General features: G+C 33.5%; 1 protein-coding gene across 1 annotated transcript; it reads right to left on the bottom strand.

The window, feature by feature from the left end:
- Positions 1–12,763: 12,763 nt before the first annotated feature.
- Positions 12,764–14,653, bottom strand: LOC145676536 (putative glutamate receptor). Its single transcript, XM_081747365.1, has one exon. The coding sequence runs from the start codon at positions 14,651–14,653 to the stop codon at positions 12,764–12,766; it is 1,890 nt and encodes a 629-aa protein (XP_081603491.1).
- Between the last annotated feature and the right edge of the window lie 11,347 nt (positions 14,654–26,000).

Raw genomic sequence — 26,000 nt, 5'->3', positions numbered from 1 at the left:
TTGAAACAAGAGAGGTCAGATAAGAGTATAATTGATGGATAGTTTTAAAGCATGTCCGATTAACTGTTATATCAAGAGAAATAAGTTACTTAATTTATCTAATGACATTTATGTACACTGTGTAGGGGAGACCGGGGACTATTGTAACAAATTTTACATTTTTTTCTCACATGTTTATGCTCCACTAAGTCTGAAAATTATACAATATCTTAAATGAAGCTTTGTTGTTCCATTCAATTTTTTCATACATGACAATTTGTAATATAGAAAGTTACGAAAAATTTTATGACAGCATCTGTCTTGTTACAAACGTCCCCGTGCCAGGGTCAATTGTAACAGAGCATTGGAACAATTGTAACATGATGCTTTTAATGAAAAGTACAATATATATGACATGGCAAAACAATATATATATGGTTAAATAATACTGATACTATTAGTAATAATACTGATAGGTTTAACAACGGATGGAGACAACAAACTAAGAGTATAGACTACATCCTTAAATTTAAAAGTAGAACTATTTAAAAATATACAATTTCCACGCGTCAACAAGATGCATGAATGATGAGTTACTTGTTACCGGTACCGTGCCACATTAGCTCGAAAGAACTCTCTTTTGGCTAACTTAAACACGGACAAGCAAGCCAAGATTAAAATATGACGTAACATAAAAATTCAAGTCAGTGATGTAACAATGGCGTTTGGAGTCCCTATACAAAATCCGTAGTGACGCCCACATACCCCCTAATATACCCAATGGACATGAGATTTGGAACATGGAATATTAGCAGTCTCTATAGGGCAGGCGCGTTGAAATCCGTAACGAGTGAGCTAGAGAAATACAGGATGTACCTAGTAGGAGTTCAGGAAGTTAGGTAGGAAGGAAATGGATCGGTGAATTCCGGAAATTCTACGTTCTTTTGCGGGGAAAGAAATAAAAATCACCAATTAGGAACAGGGTTTTTCGCTCACAAACGAATATTAATACCAGCAATTAAGCGGGTTGAATCGTTAATGACAGACTTTCTTTTATTACTCTTAAGGGTCGGTGGTGTGATATTACTGTTTTAAATGTACATGCCCCAACAGAAGATAAGGATGACGATACAAAAGAAAATTTATACGAATAAGTGGAACGGATATTTGACCAACTCCCGCGATACCATATGAAAATTCTATTAGAGGATTTCAATGCGGAGGTAGGACGAGAAGATATTTTCAAACCGATTATAGGGAACGAAAGTCTGCATAAGGAAAGAAATGATAATGGTGTTAGACTCGTGAACTTTGCAACATCCAAAAACCTAATCGTAAAGAGTATACAATTCCCCATCGCGACGTTCATAAATACACTTGGCCTTCACCAGACGGAAAAACACATAATCAAATTGATCACGTTTTAGTAGATAGAAGAAGGCAATCTAGCATAATTGATGTCCGGTCGTTTTGAGGGGCTGATTGTGACACTGATCATTACCAGGTAGCAGCGATAATAAAAGAGTGATTATCGTTGAATAAAGGAAATATTCAATGTCCAAAAACAGAGACATTTAATTTAAAGAAATTAGATGAGAGCCAGGTGAGAGAGGAATACCAGATTGAAGATTCGAATAGATTCTCTTATTTAGAAGATTCGGAGTGCACTAGTGTTGAGGATACTTGGATTGAAATTAGAGATAGCATTAAAAGTTCAGCAATAGAAAAATTGGGACACGCGAAAATACATAGGAACAAACCATGGTTCGATCAGGAATACATTAAACTAGCATAGAAAAGAAAGCAGACAAAAATCGATACGTTGGCTACAAAACACGAATGAAATAAGTACACACAATTTTGTAGACATCAGGCGGGAAACTTCCAAAACTTTTAGAACAAAGAAACACGATTTTTTGAAAGCTAAAATTAGGGAACTTGAACATAATAGTAAATATAAAAACATTCTGAACATGTATAAGGGGATCAACGAATTTAACAAAGGCTATCAACCTCGTGCTTATATATTAAAGAAAGATGACGGAACTGTTCTCACTGATACGGATAGCATCGTAAATGGATGGAAAGATTTCTTTGACGATTTGCTTAACACGCGGCCAAAAACTAATGTGCGTGAAGAAAAGGAGATACACACTGCAGAACCGTATATTCCAGAACCTAACCAAACAGAAGTAGAAACCGCTATAAAGAAATTAAAGAAACACAAATCTCGGGCTGTAGATGAAATTCCGGCCGAGTTAATTTTAGCTGGAGGCGAAAAATTGTGGAACAAGATACACAAACTCATTCTCCTTATCTGGAACAAGGAAGAATTGCCACAAGAGTGGGAAGAATCAATCATTGTTCCAATTCACAAGAAAGGCGACAAAACTGACTGTGATAATTATCGAGACATTTCTATTCTGTCAACATTCTATAAAATCCTTTCAAATATTCTATTAGCAAGATTGACCCCATACGCAGATGAAATTATTGGAGATTATCAGTGCAAATTTAAACGAAACTGATCAACTATCGACCAAATATTTACCATTCGCCAAATAGTCCAAAAGAAGTGGAAATACAATACCTCGGTACATCAACTATTTATTGATTTTAAAAAGGCTTACGACTCGGTTAGGAGAGAAACATTATACAACGTTCTTGCACAACTTGAAATACCGAGAAAGCTAATTAGATTAATTAACCCTAGAAACACCAAGGTATTTTACATACAGAAATGGAGAAGGTGGGTCCGTTGGACCCATACATATCAATACATGATATTATTTTATTTTAAAGGATTTTGTTATAGAATATTAATGCTTTACAATGTTTAGTTAGGTTAGGTTAGTTTCGGTTAATTTAATTTTAGTTTACACTAAAAAAAGCTTTGTAAGGTATGAATGTTGTACCATCTGAGAAATATATTATTACGAGTATAAGTATTTTTCTTATTTGCATTATTTGGAGAGATATCACAGCCCTTACAGAATATAAATCGTATCATCTTAACACTTCTTAAGTTTCTTTAGAAGGGCATACAATAGAAAGCAAACATATGCTAAGTGTGAAACTCTTTTCGTTTCAAACGAAATTCCGCTACAAAAGGTATAATTGAGAATACCGTACATCAGAAATTTCCACTTCAGTAGTCCTTGTTCCAAATTCACTTTAGTAATAAAAATGTTTCTGCGTGGATTTCAAAATATAATTTCACAGTTTGATATAACATAATATGTTGATTTCTTGACAACGAATTATGAATTTACGCAGAAAATCACACCAGCGAATAATTTACTTACAACGAACGCACAGAGAGAGGCTTTACCACAGAATGTTCGTTACACACATTCTTCTAGCATACTTCGCACTGTTGCTTCTGTTTCCGTGCTTTGGCGCGGTGGCTCAGTGGTAGAGCGTTCACCTCTGGTGCTTGGGGTCCCGGGTTCGATCCCAGCCCCCGCCAAGTGAACTTTGTGGTGGACAAACACCGTGCTCGTGGGTTTTCTCGGGGTTCTCCCGTTTCCTCCCACTTTCTTCATTACACCATTTCACTCATCTCTCATTATCACCGTCTCCTTTAGCCTAACCGGCATAACCGTGGGACGTAAAACTTAAAGATTTCATTTTGTTTCCGTGCTTTCTTCGTTGGACACAAGAAATACCTTTTCTGGCAGTACCATGCTGATCTGAAATCTTCAGGGTTTCCACTCTGCGTTTACCCAAAATTCTTGCTTGCATTTCTTGAATTTGCTTTGGAAGCCCAACCTGGCTTCTTTTCATCAGATGAGGAAGAGCTAAATTTCGACCCAATTCCATCAAAAACTTGAATCGCTTTCTGTTTGCATTGGATTGTTCCCAATCCGGATAGAGCTTCATCCACACAACGTATGCGGCAAGAACAGAAGCATCAATCAGGTTCATAAAATTGCATGAGGCCAACGTTTTGGTTTTTTCATGCAGGAATGTTCATGTAACATTTCATCCAAGGTGTCCACACCGCCTTTCGTTTCAATATAGTACATGATTATTTCTGGTTTGTTTTCTTTCTCCACTACCACACTGCCGTCATAATGCATGGAAGATAGTAATAAAACACACTTTTTGTTTTTGGAACAGGAAACAAGAGTAAAATCTTCATAAAAAACAAACAGTGAAGAATTCTCCTCTTTCTTCCTATCTACTAAGAATTCTTTCGGTACAAATGTTTTGTTTTTTTTTCTAACCGTTCCCACCATTGTCACTCAATTTTTTAACAGGTCTTTTGCCAAATTGAAATCAGTGAAATAATTATCACAAATCACATTTCTATGACTTTTATAATAAGATTCAATTAACTGAGTAACTACCCGTGCTCCAAGTCCTGGTTCAGCCTTTGCGTTGTTTTCTTTTCCCAAGTATGGAATGCCCTTGAGAGGGTATGAGGTTGCCGAATCACAAGCCCACCATACTTTCATGCCATATTTGTCCGGTTTATATGGGATATACATTCTGAACGGACATCGTCCGCGAAATGGAACCAATTGTTCATCAACAGTAATATTGACTCCAGGCAAATAATGCTTTTGAAGAGATTTATTGACTTGTTCCCACACATCCCGAATTGGGGCCAACTTATCTTTCTTTCTTCTCTCACTCCTACTATTTTTGTCATCAAATCGCAGAAATCTTGAAAGTAATTGAAATCTATTTCTAGTCATTATTGCTCAAAAGAGTCGAGGTCCAAGTTCTGAATCCCAAAGAATACTTAGCCTACATCTAAGTTATTCCATTTCAATGATCCTGCGATTAGCAGCAAACCTATAAAGCAAGGATTTCTTGTGAGTCACATGGTTTCCATATACTTGCCTTATCATTCAGTACTCTAATAGCCACCTCGTTTCTATGCTGAACAATTTTCTGGATGATGCCTGTCCCGACAAACAATTGGAAACTATCTTCTTGAGTCTTTACTTCCTTTGACGAAGGTAACACAACTTTGTTCAGTTTTGATTTTACAATGTTAAAACTTTTAGTTCTACTAGAATTAGAACAAGTTTACTTCTGTAAACGTCACTCGTTTCTGATATATTATTTCTAGTATCATCCGATTCAAAACTGCTACTCAGGCCGGTAGCCAGCCCAAAAATGTAGGGGAAGGGGGGCGGCTGAAGTTAGAGGGGCCCGATCCAACCATATTATAGTTCTTCTGCAAGCCTAACGTGAAAATTTTAGGGGGCAGCAAAAATTTAGTGGGGCAAGCCATCTTGACCCCTCTGGATACGGGCCTGCTGCTACAGGAAAAAAAAAATGCATAATCCAGTCGGCATGTAAATGCTGTTTTTACCAGGTTACGCGCGTCACCTCATTAAGTAATGTTGTTTCATCAGTAGTACGATCTACACCACTGTCCAGCGAAAATTTTGTATTGTGGGACCAGGCCCGTAGCCAGCCCAAAAATTTAGGGGGGGCCCGACCCAATCATATTATACTTCATCACCATATTATAGTTCATTTGCAAGCCTATCGTGAAACTTTTATTGGGGCCAGCCAAAGTTTAAGGGGGCCCGGCCCCCCTAGCCCCTCCGTGGATACGGGCCTGTGTGGGACCACCATTTCAAATCTAGAATTAACGCCATACCCATCCCGACGGTAGTAACTTAGGTATATAATGTTGTTACTACCTTCTTACGAGTGTGCCCTCTTGGTTCTTTCTAAATCTGTGACTCCCTACCTTACGAGAGTAATAGTTTTTAACACGAAATCAATCATGTGAATAAAATTATCCAATCACAGCGAGTCTAGTTCGACGCCGAACTCCAGACTTGGCATGGTGTTCCCACCTGCTGTACTTTTATACATGAAATTGCATTACTTAAGGAGCGCACCTGCGTAAATACGATGTATCCACACGGAAATCCTAGTAGTTTTTTTCTCAGTGTACTCTCTGCTGAAATCACAATTACGTGATCGTTTTCACTATCACTAGAAACATAGCTCTCGTCTCCTACCATAAAATCTATGAAGTCCATGTCCTAGTCACAAACTTCGTCTAACAATTCAGGGATTTCTTCTGAACGAATGCAATTTTCGCCATTGTGCAACAAGAAACAAAATTTTGTCAACAACTGCACTGTCAGAAGAGCGAAATGTAATAAAAAAGCAAAAGTAGCAGGAAACGATCTACACGTGACAATCTTATTGTTCCCAATCCTGATCGCAGCAAGATTCCCAACTCTGAGTACTCCAGTGTTGCTAACACCTAGATAGTGATATTTACAATGATAATCCTCGGTTAATGTATAAGGGACCAATAGATCCATCTTGGGTTTTAACGTTACTATTTTGCACTCAAAGCCTAGTATAAAAATCAAAAACAGACCTAACATTCAAAATCAGGCAAAAGAACAGAAAAGTGCAAATATAGTTGGCACAGAAAACTATAAAGGTAGGCGAAATACAAAAAATTCTAAATACAAAAATTTAATTAATGGGGTCCGTTGAACCCACCTTGGTGTTTTTAGGGTTAAGATATGTTTAAATGAATCCCAAAGTAAAGTCCGGATAGGGACATTTTTGTCCACGAGCTTTCACGTCGAAAATGGCCTAAAACAAGGAGATGAGTTGTCGCCATTATTATTCAACTTTGTTCTGGAATACGCTATAAGGAAAATCAAAGATAGCAACCAGGCCTACAGTTGAACGGTATTCACTAGGTTATGGCATATGCTGATGATGTAAATTTAATACGGGACGATAGGAGAAAAATAGAAAGAAATGCAGAGATCTTATTAAACGCTTGCAGGGACATGGATTTAGAAGTAAATGCAGAGAAAACTAAATAGATGGTAGTGCATTGGGACCGTAATACAGCAAATTATGGATGCGTTAAAATATTAAATAATACTTTTGATAAAGTGGATACTTTCAAATATCTAGGATCAATATTAACATATGAAAATTATATTCACGAAGAAATTAAATGTCGAATAAAAGCAGGGAATTCGTGTTACTATTCGGTTCAAAATCTCTTGTCGTCGCGAATTCTGTCGAGGAATTTGAAGCTTAAAATATACAAAACGTTAATCATGCCTGTTGTTCTGTATGGTTGCGAAACATGGTCACTTACTCTGAGGGGAAGAACATAGACTGAAAGTATTTGAGAACAAGATCCTGAGACGAATATTCGGACCCAAGAGGAACGGGAATGCGGAATGGTGGAAACTTCATAACGAGGAACTACATAATTTATATGGTTTACCCAACATTGTTAGGATCGTCAAGTCTAGGAGGCTTAGGTGGGCGGGTCATGTAGCTAGAATGGAAGAAAGTAGAAACGCTTTCAAAGTCTTGACTGGAAGACCAAACGGAAAACGACCATTAAGAAGACCTAGGCGCAGATGGGAGGACAATATATATTACGCGTGAGTGGCAATTGAATGGAACCACCGTGCGTCCTCTTGTTGCCTCAGCATACGACCACACTCGAAAACACAGCATACAACCGGGCTCAAAAACACTTAATACTACAATAGATTTTATTTGCGTCGTTCTGGGATTGTAGACACACAATGTGATTCACACTTAACTACATTCAAAAACCTATATATTGTTAGCAGCATAACCTCTACAGATACTACGATTGACTTCGATTACAAAGACCAAGGGCCAAGGGGGTTATAACTCCCCCTCCTTACGGAACTTTTACCACTATATTAGAAATGTTCGTTAGGGACCTTAGAATCGAAAAATAGTTGTTGGTCAACATATAAGTGCAATATCTGGGTCCTGGGGACCTTAACCCTTTAGCACCCGTGTATATTTACAGACATCGATGAGATCTCTTTAAATGACCGTAGATCAGACCGTTAGTGCAATAGAGGAACAAGCTATACCTCGATCAATTTGTAAGATTGTAGGCTTTCAGTTTACGTAATGAACGAGACATTTCTGTGTACAAAGGAAAACTAATTAAGCGATATTTAAGAAAAATTCCCTTAAAAATGTCCCTTTCAATTATTACGGAGCAACTCTGCAAACTAGGTGAATAATAAAATGTATTTATGTGTCCTATTTTATGTTCAATTTAAACTTAAAATTTCATCTTGATCCTTCAAGTAGCAGTAGAGGAAATATGTTTTTTGCACTTTTCACAGGGTTCATAATAATAGATTTTCATGGAAGTACAGGTAGGCTATGATTTTGTGTTAATGTTCCTACCGTCAGTACAACACTGGAGTAAGTTATACCTCGATCGATTTGTAAGATTCTAGGTTTTCAGTTTTCGTAATGAACGAGACATTTCTGCATACAAAGGAAAAATAATTCGATAATATTTAAGAAAATTTCCCTAAAAAGTCCCTTTTCGAGATTCTTTTAGTTATTATTTGGAAACACTGCAAACTAGGTGAATAATAAAATGTATTTATGTGTCCTATTTTATGTTCAACTTAAACTGAAAATTGATAATTCACCAATTTGGGGCGTACTGATATACGGCAGTATGTAGCAGACATCCTGTTTAACGAGGAGTAGTGCGTATTTTGCCAGAAATAGGGCTAATGGGGATCACGAAAAATAGGGCATGTAATAAGAATACATGCCCTACGAAAAAAACTTCGAGAGTTTTTTTATAATTTCACATACCAGCAGACATGTTTGGAATTAGTATTCATTGTAGAATACCAAAACAACAAGTATTTTCAAAATAACATAATATAACCGCACAACAGTAAAATTATTGCTTTGAAATAATTTCTATAATACCATGGACCAACAAACCATAAAACCTTCCTGGGGGATTTCTCGGTACTGGGAATCTGTCATAATATAACGAATGAGAAAATCAACTAGAATAATTTGTATCACTTGTTTTCTATAGAAAAATAAAACGGAACATTAACACAAAGTCATACTCGTACTTCCATGAAAATCTATTATTATGAGCTCTGTGAAAAGTGTAAAAAACATATTTCCTCTGCTGTTATTTGATGGATCAAGATGAAATTTTTAGTTTAAGTTGAACATAAAATAGGACACACAACTACGTTTTATTATTCACCTATTTTGTTGTGTTGCCCCGTAATAACTAAAAGAATCGCAAAAAGAGACGTTTTAAGGGAATTTTTCTTAAATATCGCTTAATTAGTTTTCCTTTGTACACAAAAATATCTCGTTCATTACGTAAACTAAAAGCCTACAATATTACAAATCGATCGAGATATAACTTGTTCCACTGTTGCACTAACGGTCTGATCTACGGTCATTTAAAGAGATCCCATTGATGTCTGTAAATATACACGGATGCTAAAGGGTTAAGGACCCCACGACCCAGGTGTTGCACTTATATGTTGACCAACAATTATTTTTCGATTCTAAGGACCCTAAGGAACATTTCTAATATAGTGGTAAAAGTTCCCTAAGGAGGAGGGGGAGTTATCACCTCCTTGGCACTTGGTCTAATAGTCTTTGCGTGGTAAATTGCTAAAAAAAAAAAAAATCCAAGTTTGTATAGCAAGTTTTAAGTTTTGTGTAGCATTTTCTGCAATGTAGAAAATAATAATAATAATAATAATAATAATAATAATAATAATAATAATAATAATAATAATAATAATAATAATAATAATAATAATATTTTCTGTTTTATGTAACAAATTTAAGATTTTTTATATCTTAATAGTGATAACAAAAATCAACTTAACCAAAAAAGAATGTCGGTTATATTTAAAAGAAAAAAGTTCTTTTTACTACAGATTGTTGAAGCTAGTGGCTGGTTTTGATTAAGATTAGGAATTTTATTTACGGGTTTTTGGCATCTAACGCCATTTTTTTTTAGCCCGTCACGTGTGAGGAATGACGTCCCTCGGCGATCACACTACCCTAGGAATTGGAGAAGCAAGGAAGTGGTTCTGATCTATTATGGCATGTACCATTCCAGCATTTGCCTAGTGAGAGTGAGAAACTTCCAGGAGAAACTTCATTCAGGATGACTAACCTGAAAAAGTTTTTACGCTTTTCTGAACCGAGTGTCCTCACTGGGAATCTAACCTGGGATCACTTGCACTGAAGGCGAGAGTGCTACTAAGTGTCCTACGCAGGGCAACAGTAGCTTGTTTTCAATGCGTACATATCGAAGTTTTAATTAGCTGCTGAATCCGTGACACCGTCACGAAACGGATAATTGAAATTGTGCGGTCTTCGAAGTGAACCATCATTTTTACGATAAAGACACCATAAGGAAATTTCATAAAAAGTATTTGCTACCTAACTAATATTGTAGTCAAATACTACTGGGGTTCAGTTCATTTTCACTCTTTTCTATAAGTTCTAAACCAAATACAAAGTTTCTTCCTCCACTTTCAATGGAAAACAAAAGATCTGAGCAAAAAGAATATTTCTGAATCAATGCTATTTAACAACTAGATACATCTTTTTATTAACTCCTTACCAAAGCTTGAACCTAAAATACCCTGAAAGGGGAAAGGTTTTGTTTTGGAGCGAGGGAATATTTATCACTTAATGTTTATTAATATATGTGATATCGAAAGAGAACTACTTTGTCTTGAAGAAAAGACAGTGATATATGATAATAAAAGTATAGCATTTCGCGATTTGAAATTTCGTTCGTATCGCATTTCTATGATGATGTAATATGCAATGTAATAGTCCTTAATAACAACGCTGATATAAAGCGAAGACTTCAAGGCCGGGGTCATGTTGAATGTTATTATTATTATTATTATTATTATTATTATTATTATTATTATTATTATTATTATTATTATTATTATTATTATTATTATTATTATTATTATTTGCTTGAGTTAGTTGTATTTCAGCATAGAACCTGAAAACATTGAAAAGAAAGAAGTAGGACTGTGAGAGGCTTGTATAAAGCCAGGACCGGGGATTTGCAGTGGCAATTTGTTTTCAAGTATTATCAAAACAATAGTGAAGCTATATTTAACTTAATTACAGTACACATTTTATACATAATGACTTGTATCATTAATAACGTAAAAGCAGAGCGAAACATATAAAGGAAAGACACTGTCAGAGTTAGTAGGTTAACGTTATTATGTAGAACTAGATTTTTACTTGTATAATACATTTCTACACAGTTACTTTTTGTTGGCAGGAAGTGAACTAATGGCTCCTTTTCACCTCCGAGATACTCCTTCCGTGCGATGTACACAAGACTTTCTTTACCTATCAAAGCAAAATCTCTCTTCAAAGCAACACGATCGATCTGTTGAAAAGGGTTAAAATTTCTCTCAACAACGTATTGTGAAATTATTTCCTGCAAAATCTTGTCGTAATTGTAAACTAAATGGAGTGGAATATTTTAAAATTTCTCAGAATAATCATTTGTCACTTACAGAACAGTGAAGTCCAAGAAATACAGACATTATAATCTATGTTATGTACCATTAACAAAGAAAAATACAGTAAAAACAAATGCACACATATATAAAACAACAATAATATTATAATCTTATTGAGAAAAATAATTTGATAAGTTCAGCAAGTTTTCTTTTCAGGTCATAGTCCGTCAGAGAACAAGTTTACATTACTTCATTACAAGAATGATAAAATTTACTTTGTTGCTCGCTTATTGTAGATGAATACCTGTGGATGATATTAACTCTTGAAAAGATTTGCGTGTCTAGCTTCCGGGTGAGTACATGAAAACGTATCCTCTCTAGTAAACGAGGACATTACAATTTAAATTTTAAGCATTCTGTTCCTAAAGGTCTTATTCTTCTACTTTTATTCTTCTCTTATTACGAAAGGCTCTTATTCTTCTACTGTCCAGTGTACTTAAACTGAATCCTTTACTTACACTTATGTAATTGATCTTATGGTACTCAATACTACTCTTATTGATTTTTTTTATTTGTTCCATGTAGCACCAAGGTCAGGCTAACCATCTAGAGACCCGGGTCTAGAAAGGATATGTTGCCCCTGTTGATTGCGCCTAATACATTTCTGTGAAAATACAGTAGGATAATTAAGAGAATACACGTAGTTCTACGACATCAACCACGTCATGCATTGCCGGATTGGGACTGGATATTCTATAATTAAATGAGACACCAGCATTCTTCTATTCGACGAGAAAACATGAATCACGATTCTCATGCACTATGTCCGATCTTCTTTTTAAAATCTGATTTATGCTAATTTATTAAGACGGTGCATGTAACAAACAAAGAAATTTATTTCATATTTTTGGTCATATTTTATCTTATGATGATGACTGTATCTTGTATGATTCTTCATAGACAGCCAGTTGAGATTTTGATCAGAGTGGAGGCACCCGTTCATCTGGAGTCCCGGGTCTACAGCCCCCATAAGCTTCCCCCCCTAAATCCGGCCCTGTGTAGCACTATGTTTTATGTTTTTGGATTGTTTTACAATTCGCAAACATGACTCCTAATGATACGTTAATATCAATTTTGTAAGGAGAAATGCATTCCTAAACTACAAGAATGATTAAACACATAAGTGGATTAGCGTATAAAAATAATTCGAATTACGAATAATTCGCTTAGATGCATCTTCCTTAACATAGATGTAATAGATCGGTACATTAAAAATTGATTGATTCATATACATTTATAAACTTAATAGATTAAACATATTTATTTACTCAATAACTGTTTTCTTTTCCTGTTAAGATCGCAAATTTAAATGATGCATTTATTTTATAAACAGAGAAACCAAAACTAAATAGTCATGCATAAATATTTTATTTGATTTTTCTATGTATACCTTTGTAGCATAATTTTCTGAGTTCCTATACAATTTTTTGGAGATAATCAATCATAAACTGCCTCACGTCAATAAGCACAAATGCAATTATACTTAATCCAATGCCTATGAAAAATGCAATAAATGGCCCTGTTAAATGACGTATCGTGATTTTGATTGGATTTTCTTTCTTTCTACTTCTATCCAACGATTTGGATATGTGCTCAACATTATTTCCTCCCAAATCTATAATCCATTTATGAGTTAAACCACTTTCTACCATTCGTGCCATAATATCGTTATACTTGTGTAGAAAAATAGAGGCCTTTGCAAGATACATATCTACTGAATACGTCCCTGAGCACTGTGGCAGGAAGTGAACTAATGGCTCCTTTTCACCTCCGAGGTACTCCTTCTTCCAAGCGATGTACGCAAGACTTTCTTTACCCATTATCATAGCAAAATCTCTTTTCAAAGCAACACGGTCAATCTGTTGAAAAGGATTAAAATTTCTCTCAACAACATATTGTGAAATGATTTCCTGCAAAGTCTTGTCGTAATTGTAGACCAAGTGAAGTGGGATATTTGGAGATCCTCCAAAAATAAGCCCTGATTCGAGTAGATCTGCATGCGAGTTAATTTCGGGGTAGCGCCTGGGGATGGTGAGGTAGCTAACGAGCCCAGAAGTATATGCCGATATTATGACAAAACAAAGTGTGTCGAAAGTTACGAACAAGATTCTAGTTGCAGTTCTTGTTGGATATTCAGGAATTGATACCAAAAGTACCATTGCGATCACCAGAAAAATTGTTTCCACAACATCTAATTTTCCCTTGTCATTCCAAGTGGATGCTTTGTTAATTATTATGAAAGAGATCGCCGAAAAAATGATAGAAGCAATGACAGTAACCCATAAACTAAAAGTGAAAGGAAGTAGGAGACTCATCGATGGTGGATAAAATGCTGATTTTGGAACTACCCAATTGAAACAACCTGTGTGATACATATTTGTTATGTCAAGAACTGCCCATCTTTCTTTGTTTAACAAAACATTAGCAAAACCAATATCAGCTCTTCCGTGAACTATATCACCAACGAGTCCAGTAGCTGTACCATTCTCTAGAACGCGACCCCAAACACCTCCATCAGTTGGTGTGATGACATTTGGTGTAAAATTCATGGCTCCAGCAGCACTCTTTAGCATTTTACCCTCATAACCCTCTACGTTTAATTTTCCATCTTCTGTTTTCTCCACTATTGTTGATGGAGGAAAGTTAAAGGTGCAGACTGTAAGAGGACAGCCATATAAGTTTCTTACTTTATCAGGATACAAATCTTCTTGGTTCTCAAATTGTCCCTTTTGCCATGCTTGTGTGATGGCTTCGTTTGTGATGTTTGCGCAACTACGTTGCATGTACGGGAAATAGGTATAAACAAGGAATTCATTGGCATTGCTTTGAGATTCATATTGTACAACTGCCAGAATGTTAGTTACGGATTTCTGGAACGCTATCTGAAAAACTTTACTTTTGTTAATCGTACTTTTGTTACGAATGACAACAAGGAACCTTGCTCTAGAATTCCAGAAATTCATGGTAGATAATAACGATAATGACTGGTTAAAGCTATCTTCATTTTCAACAAAAAGCAGGAACTGTTGACTTGGATGCTCTAGTACGGACATGTTCAGTGAAGTAGAGAAGCTGATTGATTTGTTAATAATGACAACAGGCTGGTAAAGTTCATATTCCAAAATTGTCACGATTCTTTGAATCTCCTCATTGAACTTGCTATTGACCATTACAGGTAAAATACGATTGTCTTTAAAATGGCTCGTAACAATATATTCAATTGTGTCAATTAATATAGATGAATTATCACCTGTTTCCAGAGGTATAATTTTCGACGTTACTTTAGTACTTACTGCAACCAACATATTCATAACTATTTCACATACAATCAATATCAGTGTCAATCTGGAAAAGAAAATCAGAAAAATTACTGTAATCATGAAAGAAAAATTAAAATTAATTATTTAATTTAACGACATTTAGTTATGCCCTTCAGGCTAAACAGAATGGATGATTAGTGAAAGTAAATTATTAAGGGCCAATTGATGGAATTAAAATGTGGAAGGAAACTAGAAAAGCCCTGGAAAACCAACGGACACGATGTTATTCACCACAAACTCATTTGAGATTGAACTATGAACCCCTTACGCTAGAGATGGGCGTTCTACCAATGAGACACCATGTCCCCAAGAATAAAAGAAAAGGAATGGTAATTTTATATTACGCATCTTTCTTGATTATTTAGATTTTGAAATTCAGTCAACGAGATAACGTTACTAAACCTTTCTAAATCAAATAAGTTACTGTAATGTAGGAGCACTTTCTCTTTAACTTAAACGAAAATGATTGACTGAATGCGAACATGATAGTCTTTCCTTTTGAATTTAAGAGCAAATCACAAGTAGTTTCTTTCGTGATCACATTTACAGTTATGTCAAAATATGCCTCTAAAATATTTATTCAAACACTTTTCAATATTTGGAGATAATAGAGAGAGATAAACTGTCTGAATTTGTCTAAAAAAATATTGGTCCACGTTATAAAGGTGTCATTCGTTGACGATGTCTGCTTTTTTCGAACATACATAGTGTACGATACTGCATAATTATTACTTTATACAATACTGCAATCAATTGATATCTATATAGTTATGGAAGAAGTATTCCTGAAAGTTGCTTCATCCAATTTACCAGTTGTAAATATTAAATTCTTTACAAGTAATAGCGATTATTACGGATCTGCAGTAAAAGAAGAAAAGACAAAAAGGTAAGTGGGCTACCTAAATATTGAAGAATTTGTTCAAAGACAACTTTAAATACATGTTATTAGTTATTAATTAATTATCGATCTTAATTATTTCGCATCTTGAATATAACGTATAAAATTACATATATTTCAAACCTGAAAGATGGTGTGAAAGCAAAAAATAGTGTAATTGTCCTGTACATTTTATGCATAATGTGGTAGTAGTAACTGTGGTCCTTATTATTAAGGTTATATTTTATGAAATAAGATCTTAAAATGATACTCAATGTACATTAGCTATGGTAGTGCAAGATTAGTTTGATAACAAATCGTTTCCAATAAATTTGATTTGGTATCCTTCAGTTTGTATTTGAAATAATTTAATATTATAAGCAGTGAGGAAGTTAAATAGGCCTACCTAGTGTAGTGTCAGAATTTAAGAATATCTTTGTAATCGTGAAATTAGGAGACAATGGTGTACCATATCAAACTTACCAATTTCAATCGTGGGTGCTGTAATTAAAATTTCTACTTGAAGAGTGATTTTCCTTTAACGTAGTGATAGAAGACAAACTTTTATATCTGTACGTGAAGTTTTACAATATTTTGTCAAATCTTTAGAAAGATCTTTTGAATTCCACTCTATTTGCTCTCTCTTGGACTTTCGATAGATTCTTAACACCACTTACATCATTTCTGTAGAAACATGGCATGCGGTTATTTTCAGTCAGCATAGTTTAAAGGGATTTACTTAGGTATACTTACTTTATCAATATTGCATATATATAATTCCGTACCCTGCTTTTTAATTAAAATAAATAAAAACTAGTGGATATCCTCATTCATATGTTCAAAAAGATAATCTAACAAAAACATGATTTGAATCATTGGGCTGCAAGGTCTTAAAATAGCATTTATGATGTTCAAAGATTTTTTTACACTTCGACCAGGAAATTTTGAAATCGACCAGTTTTCTCTTCCTGCTTTTGCCACTATTTGGAACTTCTAAGGCGTAAAGTGTCATGGTACAATGTCACTTCAGACATAGTAATAAATTTCACCAGTTACTTCATTAACTCGCATTTACATACCATCCGAAGTCTTTATGTCTGAAGGGCACATGGCTTAGTATTGTGAGATTTTTTAGTAATTTTACGTAGTTCTTATTATTATTAATTACTAATTTGTTTTTTTTTCTAATAATACCACGCATTATAAATCAACTTGTATACTCAACCGCATTAGTCTCTCTCCTGATTGCTATAGCTCGATTAGATCGAGTAAAGTACTTTTGCTGGTACCGCTAACCGGGAGCATTTCAACGAGGAGATGACTGTTGGTAAACCTGTGGAGCACCAAAACAGGAGTTTTGCTGTGCTGAAAAATTTCTCGATTGTATGATTTAGCTCTATCGTTTGAAGCATGTTGTCCAGTGAGTGCTAGATGTCGATGATATTATAATTCAAATTGTATGTATAATTTATTATTTCACTACATACTACTTATGAGCATAAGAAAAAAACACTGATTATATATGAGTTAGAAAATGGTTGAAATTTACTGAAAATATCAAGTCTGGAACAATTCCAGAAAATAAGTTTGTAAATCTTTGTTTCAAGTCATGAACCTACTCCAATTTTCTGTTATACGAACATCTACTGTATTTCCTTGTCCAGAAAAGATCATGATTGTCATACTGAGTACTGAAACATGTTAAAAATTCACAACTGCAGGGACTCCAACCCGAGCCGCCTTAATAGACATCTAGTGTGTTAATAGATACTTGATGTTACCCAAGAACTGTTAGTTACTTAAAACACTAGAACTGTTAGTTACTTAAAAACAGTTAGTTAGTTTCATATAAATTTAGAACTGGCCACTAAGATTTGTGGGAAGAGACGATCATTGTTGGGTTAATTAATTTTCTTCATCAAATTTTGTTGTTTAGAAAATTGTTATTGTAATTCTATTATTGTTTTATTATTATTAACGTTCGTTCCAACTTCATAATTTCAAAGATTAAAACTGCTTTACACCAGTTATTGCGAAGTAAGGGAAAATATAACTTGTGTGAAAAATATATTTACACTTGCAAGAGACGTAACTTATAATAATTCGCCCTAAAGTCAGTCTTATCTGATTGTAAGCAAAACCTAGTATACAACAGAAAAGCACTTTACATAAAACAAATTTGAAGTACCCTACGAAAGAGTCGATCGATTTGAATGATTAATTTGTCAATCACGTGTGTTAGTGTGCTCATATGCTCTAGTAGGTCCTTTTTCTTTTGGTCGTAATCTACCCGGAAACAGAACATTTCTTTGAATATGTTTTTATCATTTTTTTCTTTCCAAATTCGATTGTAAATGTAAAATGCTAAAGTTGAAAACAAGGAATTAAGCATATTCAATATTGTTTTATTCTTTCGAGCGCGAGGCACTAGGATTCAGTTGTTGGCGGAGAATTGTGCAATTTCGATTTTTACGTTGGATTGTAAGTTCACGTCTCACATAGGCACGCTGCTGAAATGGACGCTGAACACCAATTAAAAAACTATTATCCACTAAGTAGAAACATAAAATCATTCCGCAATGTTTTCTTAACATTTAGAGAATCATTTGTTTCTTATTATACATTTTGAAATAGTAAAATCATAACTTTTATTAGGGATGGCCAACATTTTTCGGAATCCTATTTCTGGAAAATTTATTTTCCGGAATCGGAAATTTCACTTTCCGGAATTCAGAAAAAATCCGGAATTCTGAAAAATCCTGAATTAAGAAAATTTCCGGAATTTTCCCGAAATTGGTTTCTAAACTCCGGATTTTTTCCGAATTCCGGAATTTTACAGACATAGGATCTTTAGCTAATTTTTCTGATTTTACTTTCCGGATTCCAGAAGGTAAAAATTTCCGGAATTTGCCATCCTTAACTTTTATAGAAATGAATGAAGAAAATTCTACGTTGTTCTTATTACAATTACCATTTATTTATTTATTTATTTAATTTTCCGCCGTAAGAACTTAGCGTTCATGGCTTCGTCAAGAAATACAGTTACTATTACAATTAATAATAATAATAATTACAAGAGAAACGCTATAATTAATAATACAATTATTAAAAAAATTTACTCCTATCAGCAGTTAAACATCATCATTATCATAGCAGAAACTCTGAGGATGATATAAAAAGAAACTGACTGCATTTTCGTTTTCAGGGCTTGTGATTTAGTAAGAATTGCATTGTGTTATCTGCACATTTTTTGAAAATTCTAATTTGTAGATTATTATTAAAAAATTATATATAATAATGCAATATATATAATAATAATACAAAATATATACGTAACAATAAAACTAAAAGTGTATTTTTAGAGAAAATATAAATTGTACCATATTTTATATATTTCAAAATTCAAATAAATCGTAATATTTACATTACAAAGAAAGATCACACTGAAGATATTCATCTAAACCATAGAAAAGATGTTTAAGTAACAGTAACTTGAGGTGTCTTTTAAACTGCAAGCCTGGCATTCGTTTGACACGATCTGGTAATTTATTATAAAGTTTTATTCCTATGTGGTGTAACGAATTTTGAGTTCTTGTTAGACGGAAATTTTGTATATGAATATGATTCGTTGTTCTTCTGTTGTATTGGTGTAAGTCCGAATTGAGTTGAAAGTTTGTTTTATTCATATGTATGAATGATGTTGTTTCGAGAATATATATACACGGCAATGGTAATATTTTAAGTTTCTGAAACAGTGGTCTACTTGGTGTATGAAACGGAACTGATAACATTATTCGTAACATTTTCTTCTGCATTGTAAATACTTTCTTCGCATAACAGGTATTACCCTAGAAAATGATTCCATACGATAGAATTGACTGGATCAATCCGAAGTAAATTGTTTTCAATGTTTCTGTAGTTAGAATCTTACTAACTTTACGTATAAGATATATTTTCGCGCTTAGTTTTCTCAACAAATCATTCACGTGATCATTCCATGTTAACTTAGAGTCTAATTTTAACCCTAAAAATTTACAAGTATCAGATATCTGCATGAGTTCCCCGTCTATACGTATTTGATGTATATTTAGAGAGTTCAGTTTTCCTTCATTGAAACTCATTGTAGTTGTTTTCGCTGTATTTAAGTTAAGTTGGTTTGCTTTTATCCATTCTGCAATTTTATCTGTCGTGTTCTTAAATATGAATTCCTCGGAGCAAATGTTATTTGGAATTTCAACTAAAATGTTTGTATCATCCGCAAAAAGTACGCTTTTGTTAGGAACTATATATATATATATATATATATATATATATATATATATATATATATATATACCATATGTATAGAACTATATACCATGTGTAATACAATTTTTGTGAAAGAAAGGTGCTTAACACGAACTAAATTTTAACACCGTTTTTTATTGTGCTTTAAAGTCTACTCTTGTCTGCTCTTGTATAAGAATAATACTGGAAAAACATATTAAATCCCAATTAATTGATGAACTTAATACAGTAACAAATATGGCACAGTGCGTCGTAGAAAAATAAGAATAATGTCGAGTATCTGTAAGTCAGAATTTGGTAATATTGTGTCAAAATTATTATGCATTTGGAGATTAAAATTGGGAAGGCATTGTCCTTTAAAAATAACATTACGAAACAAATGTACTATTTTATTCGATTACCCCCTGTCATTGTTCCAGCACTACCATAATTCAGTCGCTCTAGAACTTTTGTTGTTTCTGATTTTTTTTTTTTAATACCGGTATATGACACGTAGATTCTATCAGCTTCGTTTGAAACTAGCTTAGCACCTTTCAGAAAATTCCTACAGACAGACACAAATTGTGGTGTTAGGTCCGATGTATACAGTGGATGTGTTAAACCCTCCTAGCCAAATTATTGTGTTACTGACGGGTCGCTGAAAATTTACGATATGCAGTCTAGCGTTATCAGACTGGTATATGACATCTTTACTGTTGATCAATTCCGGTCGTTTCTTTCGAATTCTTAGGTGCACTCAAGCTAGTTGTTCACTGTACAGGTCCGAGTGTGTCGTTCTGCCCGGTGACAGCAGCGCGTGGTGCATGATAACCTTCCAATCTTACCAAACGCACTGCATATAGTTCCTGGACACCAGTTTGCCACAGATAGCGGATCTTCATGTCACTTCAACCGCGATCGTTTACGCACATCGTCATCTAAGTTATCTACTCTTCATCAATGCTGATCAATCTCTTTAGAAATGACTCGAGTTTGACACGAGTTGAACAGAAATTACGTTTCAGTAGAGAGTCGTAGATAGAAATTCGACCGAGTAAATATTTTAGAAACAGATCATATGGCAGTCAAACGTCGAACTTTTTTTGTAGCCTACTATCTCCAAATGTTTTTTTTAAATCATTGTTTGGTTTTGGATACTTAAGTCATTGGCAATGTTATGATGTTCTAAACACCAGTGCTTTTAGACTTTCGCCAGAATATTATCTACTTTTTCTGTGATCGGTCGCACACTGTTAATAGCATTTTAGACATCTAAATTTCCAGAGCGGAAATTACTGAAACATATTCTGGCTGTTGCTTTTAGATAACATATCTTTCTCGTAAACCGCACAAACTTCTTCATAGGCCTGCTCATCTTTATAAAGACACCCAGAAGTTGGTAGAACTGGGGTCTACATCCATGATACATGTTGTCTACTATAAAGTATTAAGTACGATTAAATAGCATAAATATAAATTCAGCTAGTGTAGATTTTGAGCTTATGGAAGGTAGTCACTTCTCCCTATAACCATATATGTTAGGGTTAGTATGTTTATGTTTCTGTTCTTATGTTCGCCCAAAAAGTTGAGCAAAATATGTAGTCTGATTCAAAAAAAATATTAGCCCACCAGATTGATTTAGAAAGCGAAATTCTGACACCCCTAAGTAGAAAACTCTAATACTTTGACCATGAATAAAATTCTCAATTGGCCAAAGAAAGTTCATATATTTTTTAAAAATAATTATTCCAACTGCAGGCAGGAGAGTAAGACTTTTCAAAGAGAGATAGGTGAGATAATTTAAAAAAAAAAAAAAAACAAGACTGCATATTAAGGAAGTATTATTCAAATTATAGATACTTACTTTGTCATCTTTTCTCGTTAACAAATTGAGGGCTGATAATATGCCGACTTGATTAAAATACACCAACTTTTAAATTGTGCTGCATTTATTTTCTGAACAAAACACTACTCATTGTATATTTAATATTTTCTAATGAAGTCAGCAGTTTAAAATTCACAAAGACTAAAATATTTTTATATTATCATTTTCGTAGTAATGATAAGCATATATCATAAGAATTAAGCTATATCCGGTAATACAGTGCTTCGTTTTGCTGCTCCAACTGAAACTGTCCAGAAAACATTTTTCAACTGTCCTTATATCTTTGCATGGAAACATATTCGTTATACATAATTAATCAGTTAATGAGATACATATACTTCGTGTGTGTATGTTGGGAGTGATAATAATACTGTTTCAATATGTTCAATGTATAGAAATATGCAGAATCAATACTATACCAATTCTAACTTGAATACCAAATCCCATTAAATATCCAATTGAATAGCAAATATTAATACAATATTAATACATACATAGAAATTGTGGAACTCCTATATCATTTTGGTATCTAAATTTCAAGCTCTAACAATGCATTGCATTTAATCGACCATACATTCAACCAACTCATTCTAATAAACAAAAGACTAATTACACATTTTTCACAATAGATAACGTGCATATGCTAACTTATCTACCTTTGTATTATATAAATATCTAAAGTAGGGAGGTCGCAGTGGCTCAGTGGCTAGAGTTTTCTGATTCGACTTCAGGCCATGTGAGTTTGTGGTTATCAACATCGTATTCATGGCTTTTCTTGCATTTCTCCCGTTTCTTCCACATTCTTATTCTATCCATTATTTTGTAATCAGTCATTTTCATTAATCATAAGACTCCTTTAGAGTAAAGAGTATAACCATGGGTCCAGTGGCAGCGATTGGACGTTAAAAGTGGGGGCAAGACATGATCTGAGCATTTGTATATCAATATTAGTTTCCCTGGTTGTTTCTAATATTTTGTTTGACGAAAGGTTATATAACTAATAGATTGTACAGCATCTTTTGCAGTTAAAATACCGTGTATCGTATTTCATATTTTATTAAGTAAATTGACAAGAGGAACGCAAGTAGGTACTAACCCTTCATACTTTTAAACAACGAAGGTGTAAGAAAAGATTTGATTCTTTCCTCATGAACATCTTAAAATTCTGTCTGGAAAATTGTGTGATCAGATTACTTAATAACAAATTTGCAACACAAATAAATTGAAAGGATAATATTAATCATAGTAATGAATAATGAGGCTTGTTTTGTAGAAGTTATATTGAAACTGGAGATTAATGAACAATTTATATTTTTAATTCCACACATTCTATTAAATGTATGTTAATACTGTTAGAAAATGAAGATAGTAAATACTACAAGCGTATGCTACGACATTTAAAGAAATACGCCATTTTTAATATTAATTGCTTTGAATTCCAATTAAAACGCAATTCCTATAGCTTTCTTAACTACACTGGAAGACAAATAACTAATACGTATTCACGCAACGACAAATATTATATGGCCCCAATTTTTTTCTATGAACGGTAATACATACAAAAACTTTACATTTCCAAATGAAACTTCATACATTAAGGAATCACTTCAAAAAAGTGGGGACAACTGTCCCCTCTTGTCACCCCTGCATGGGTCATAGAAACTTTCACCTCATTCACAATACATGATAATTAATAAACTGGAAAGTGAGAAAATCACACAAAATTTTTAAAACTATTTACTCAACATTAGATGTTACAAAGTGTGTGGTTAATTCTTTATAATGAAGTAATAACATTTTTTCTAGAAACGAAAACTTTTCTTTACTGGGATGACCCCTCTATCTTCAAATGTCAAGAGCGTTTACCATTAACTCAAAACAATTCGTTTATGATGTCTGTCTTTAGTGCTAAAATTACTAAGACATACACCGAAGAAAAATAGCTTTTCATTGTTTACATTTTTAGGTCTTCTAAGACAAGAAATTTTTTTCTTATACATTACATTTGGCACTGACTTTTCATATTTCATCCCTGAACATAACTGATTAATTTTATAGTACTAAAATAACCTATAATATAGATATAACTTAGTGACCACTTATTATCTTATATAATGAAATACTGAATGACTGTTCGAAATACCAAATAAGTAATTTCTTTGGGTAACACCCTTCCATATTGCTTTCTTTTCGAAAATATACATTACAGACAAAAAAGAAAAGAAAAAAGATAGAAAGAAAAAGAAAAGATAAGAATATATTTCTTTAAGTTTAGCGTTCCATGATTATGCCCTATAGGTTAAAGGAGACAAAATGATTAATGTAAGTAAATGATTGTGAAATTATTTTTTGAGATCTCCCAACGGGAATCGAACACGTGAGCACTTGTCCATTACAGACAAAAGGAAAGGATTATATATTATATATTATATATATTTCTTTTTGTTATCTGTTATGTGTGTATTCTATTTGTATATGATAATTATATATTTACTTGACTTCAACGCGTAAAAGATCTGTTGGTCTATCGTTCAAGGTTCGTATATAATCTATTGCTCTTCGAATACTACGCTTTCCTGTAAGCTCAGATCCGAGGGACATAAAGATCTAGATTTAACTCTTCGGACAACTTTTCAACTTTTCATACACATGCTTCAAAACTTAATTGATTGTAGACATTTTTTTTATAATTATTACTGTAGTATAAGTAATTCTTCTGCAATACAACTTAAATTGAATAATATTAAAAAATAAACAAATAAAGCCTGAATTTTGTATCTCTGAATTTTGTACAATGTGATTTTTTTAAGGAAGTAAGTTCCGAAACTCCAAATTACTGTACTTCCCGAAAATATTTCTTTTTTCTTGCTACAATTATAACTTTTATCTATTTATTGAAGTATTTAGGTATTATAGATGCATCTGTTGCATGTCCAATTTATTTCTACTACAAAAGAGTAAATTTCATTGCTGAGTTAATAGTATATTCGAGATTTTTATTATTATATTAATTATGATATAATTAAAAACGAGAAACATAAAACGCCTAATATTAATGACGATGGATGGATAATATTAATGACAAAAAAGTAGATCGACGATTTCATATGTCGCAAACATTTGGTATAATAAAAAGTAAAGTTCTACAAAATATTAGTGTTATAAACAATGTCCAAAGATCAGACATATAACCAATCAATAGATCTTACTGTAGAACAAAATGATATGCGCCAGTATAATATTTCATGTGTAGTTTTTGAGAAAACTGAGAAAAACCAATTACTTTTTTAAACCTAAAAGTTTTAAAATCTTTACCGGTATAATCTGAAATAGCAAAATGTATCTTCTGCTTGCAGTCACACATATGCTTGCTTGTATTTGTATGCTTTTTTTTTTTTTTTTGTTTCGTTGTTGCTTTTTCTAATTCTTCACTTGCAGTATTTGTGTGTGTGTGTGTTTTGTTAAAAGTATAACTTTTTCTTTTCTTTTTTATCATATTAATATATATTTGTGTTTTTTGTTGTATATCACCGTTTCTTTTGTGCTCGATTGATTGTATCTTTGTTGTATAATTGAATGTATTTCCTTGACAAGGGTTAGGTGGTAGAGCAGCAATATGCTGGAACTCGCTCGCTTGAATAAAGCCTTTTCCAATTCAATACATGCTCGTAGATACTAAACTGTCTCTAAATAATTCAAAAATAGGCAAATATCAAACAATGGACTACTACAAATATCTGGTCAATCAAGACAGTGTGGAAGTATGGCGCCGGGGACAATCCTCAGCGAAGTGATTGTCTCGTTCCAAACAAGTTTAAATTGTTCTTAATTTTCTTCTGTTAGTTTCTTTGTCTTGAAAATATTCGAAGTAAATTTAATAAATCTAATTAGTAGCAAATAAATGCAAGAAATGGGATATTGCGATATTTAGTTTTTATTATTTTTTAAGGCTCCCGAAGCCGTTCACCCTGTCTGAGGTTTTCTAAGAAATATCAGACAAGTGTAGTTTGCTTTGAAAATGAAACTTCTCTATTCCACATAAGATTCAAGATTACAACAACCTTTAAAATGAACACTCACACCTTTCAGAAGGTCAAGGTACTTCATGACATCATACTCAATACTTACTGATGACAGTTTTGTTTTGATTTCACACATTGATTTTAAGGTTAGAAGGAGTTTTGCGATTTTTGTCTTCTTCTTACGATTACCATCAACATTTAGTTTGTTATGCAATTAGAATCGCAAATGATATGAGGTAAATAAAAATCTGATATGAATTACTTGGTAATTTTTATTTTTTT

Source organism: Thermobia domestica, unplaced genomic scaffold (genome assembly GCF_964235325.1).
Source record: "Thermobia domestica unplaced genomic scaffold, izTheDome1.hap1.1 HAP1_SCAFFOLD_201, whole genome shotgun sequence".
Classification (NCBI taxonomy): domain Eukaryota; kingdom Metazoa; phylum Arthropoda; class Insecta; order Zygentoma; family Lepismatidae; genus Thermobia; species Thermobia domestica.
Note: the sequence above shows the minus strand (reverse complement) of the source record. Positions and strands in the feature narration are given on the sequence as shown.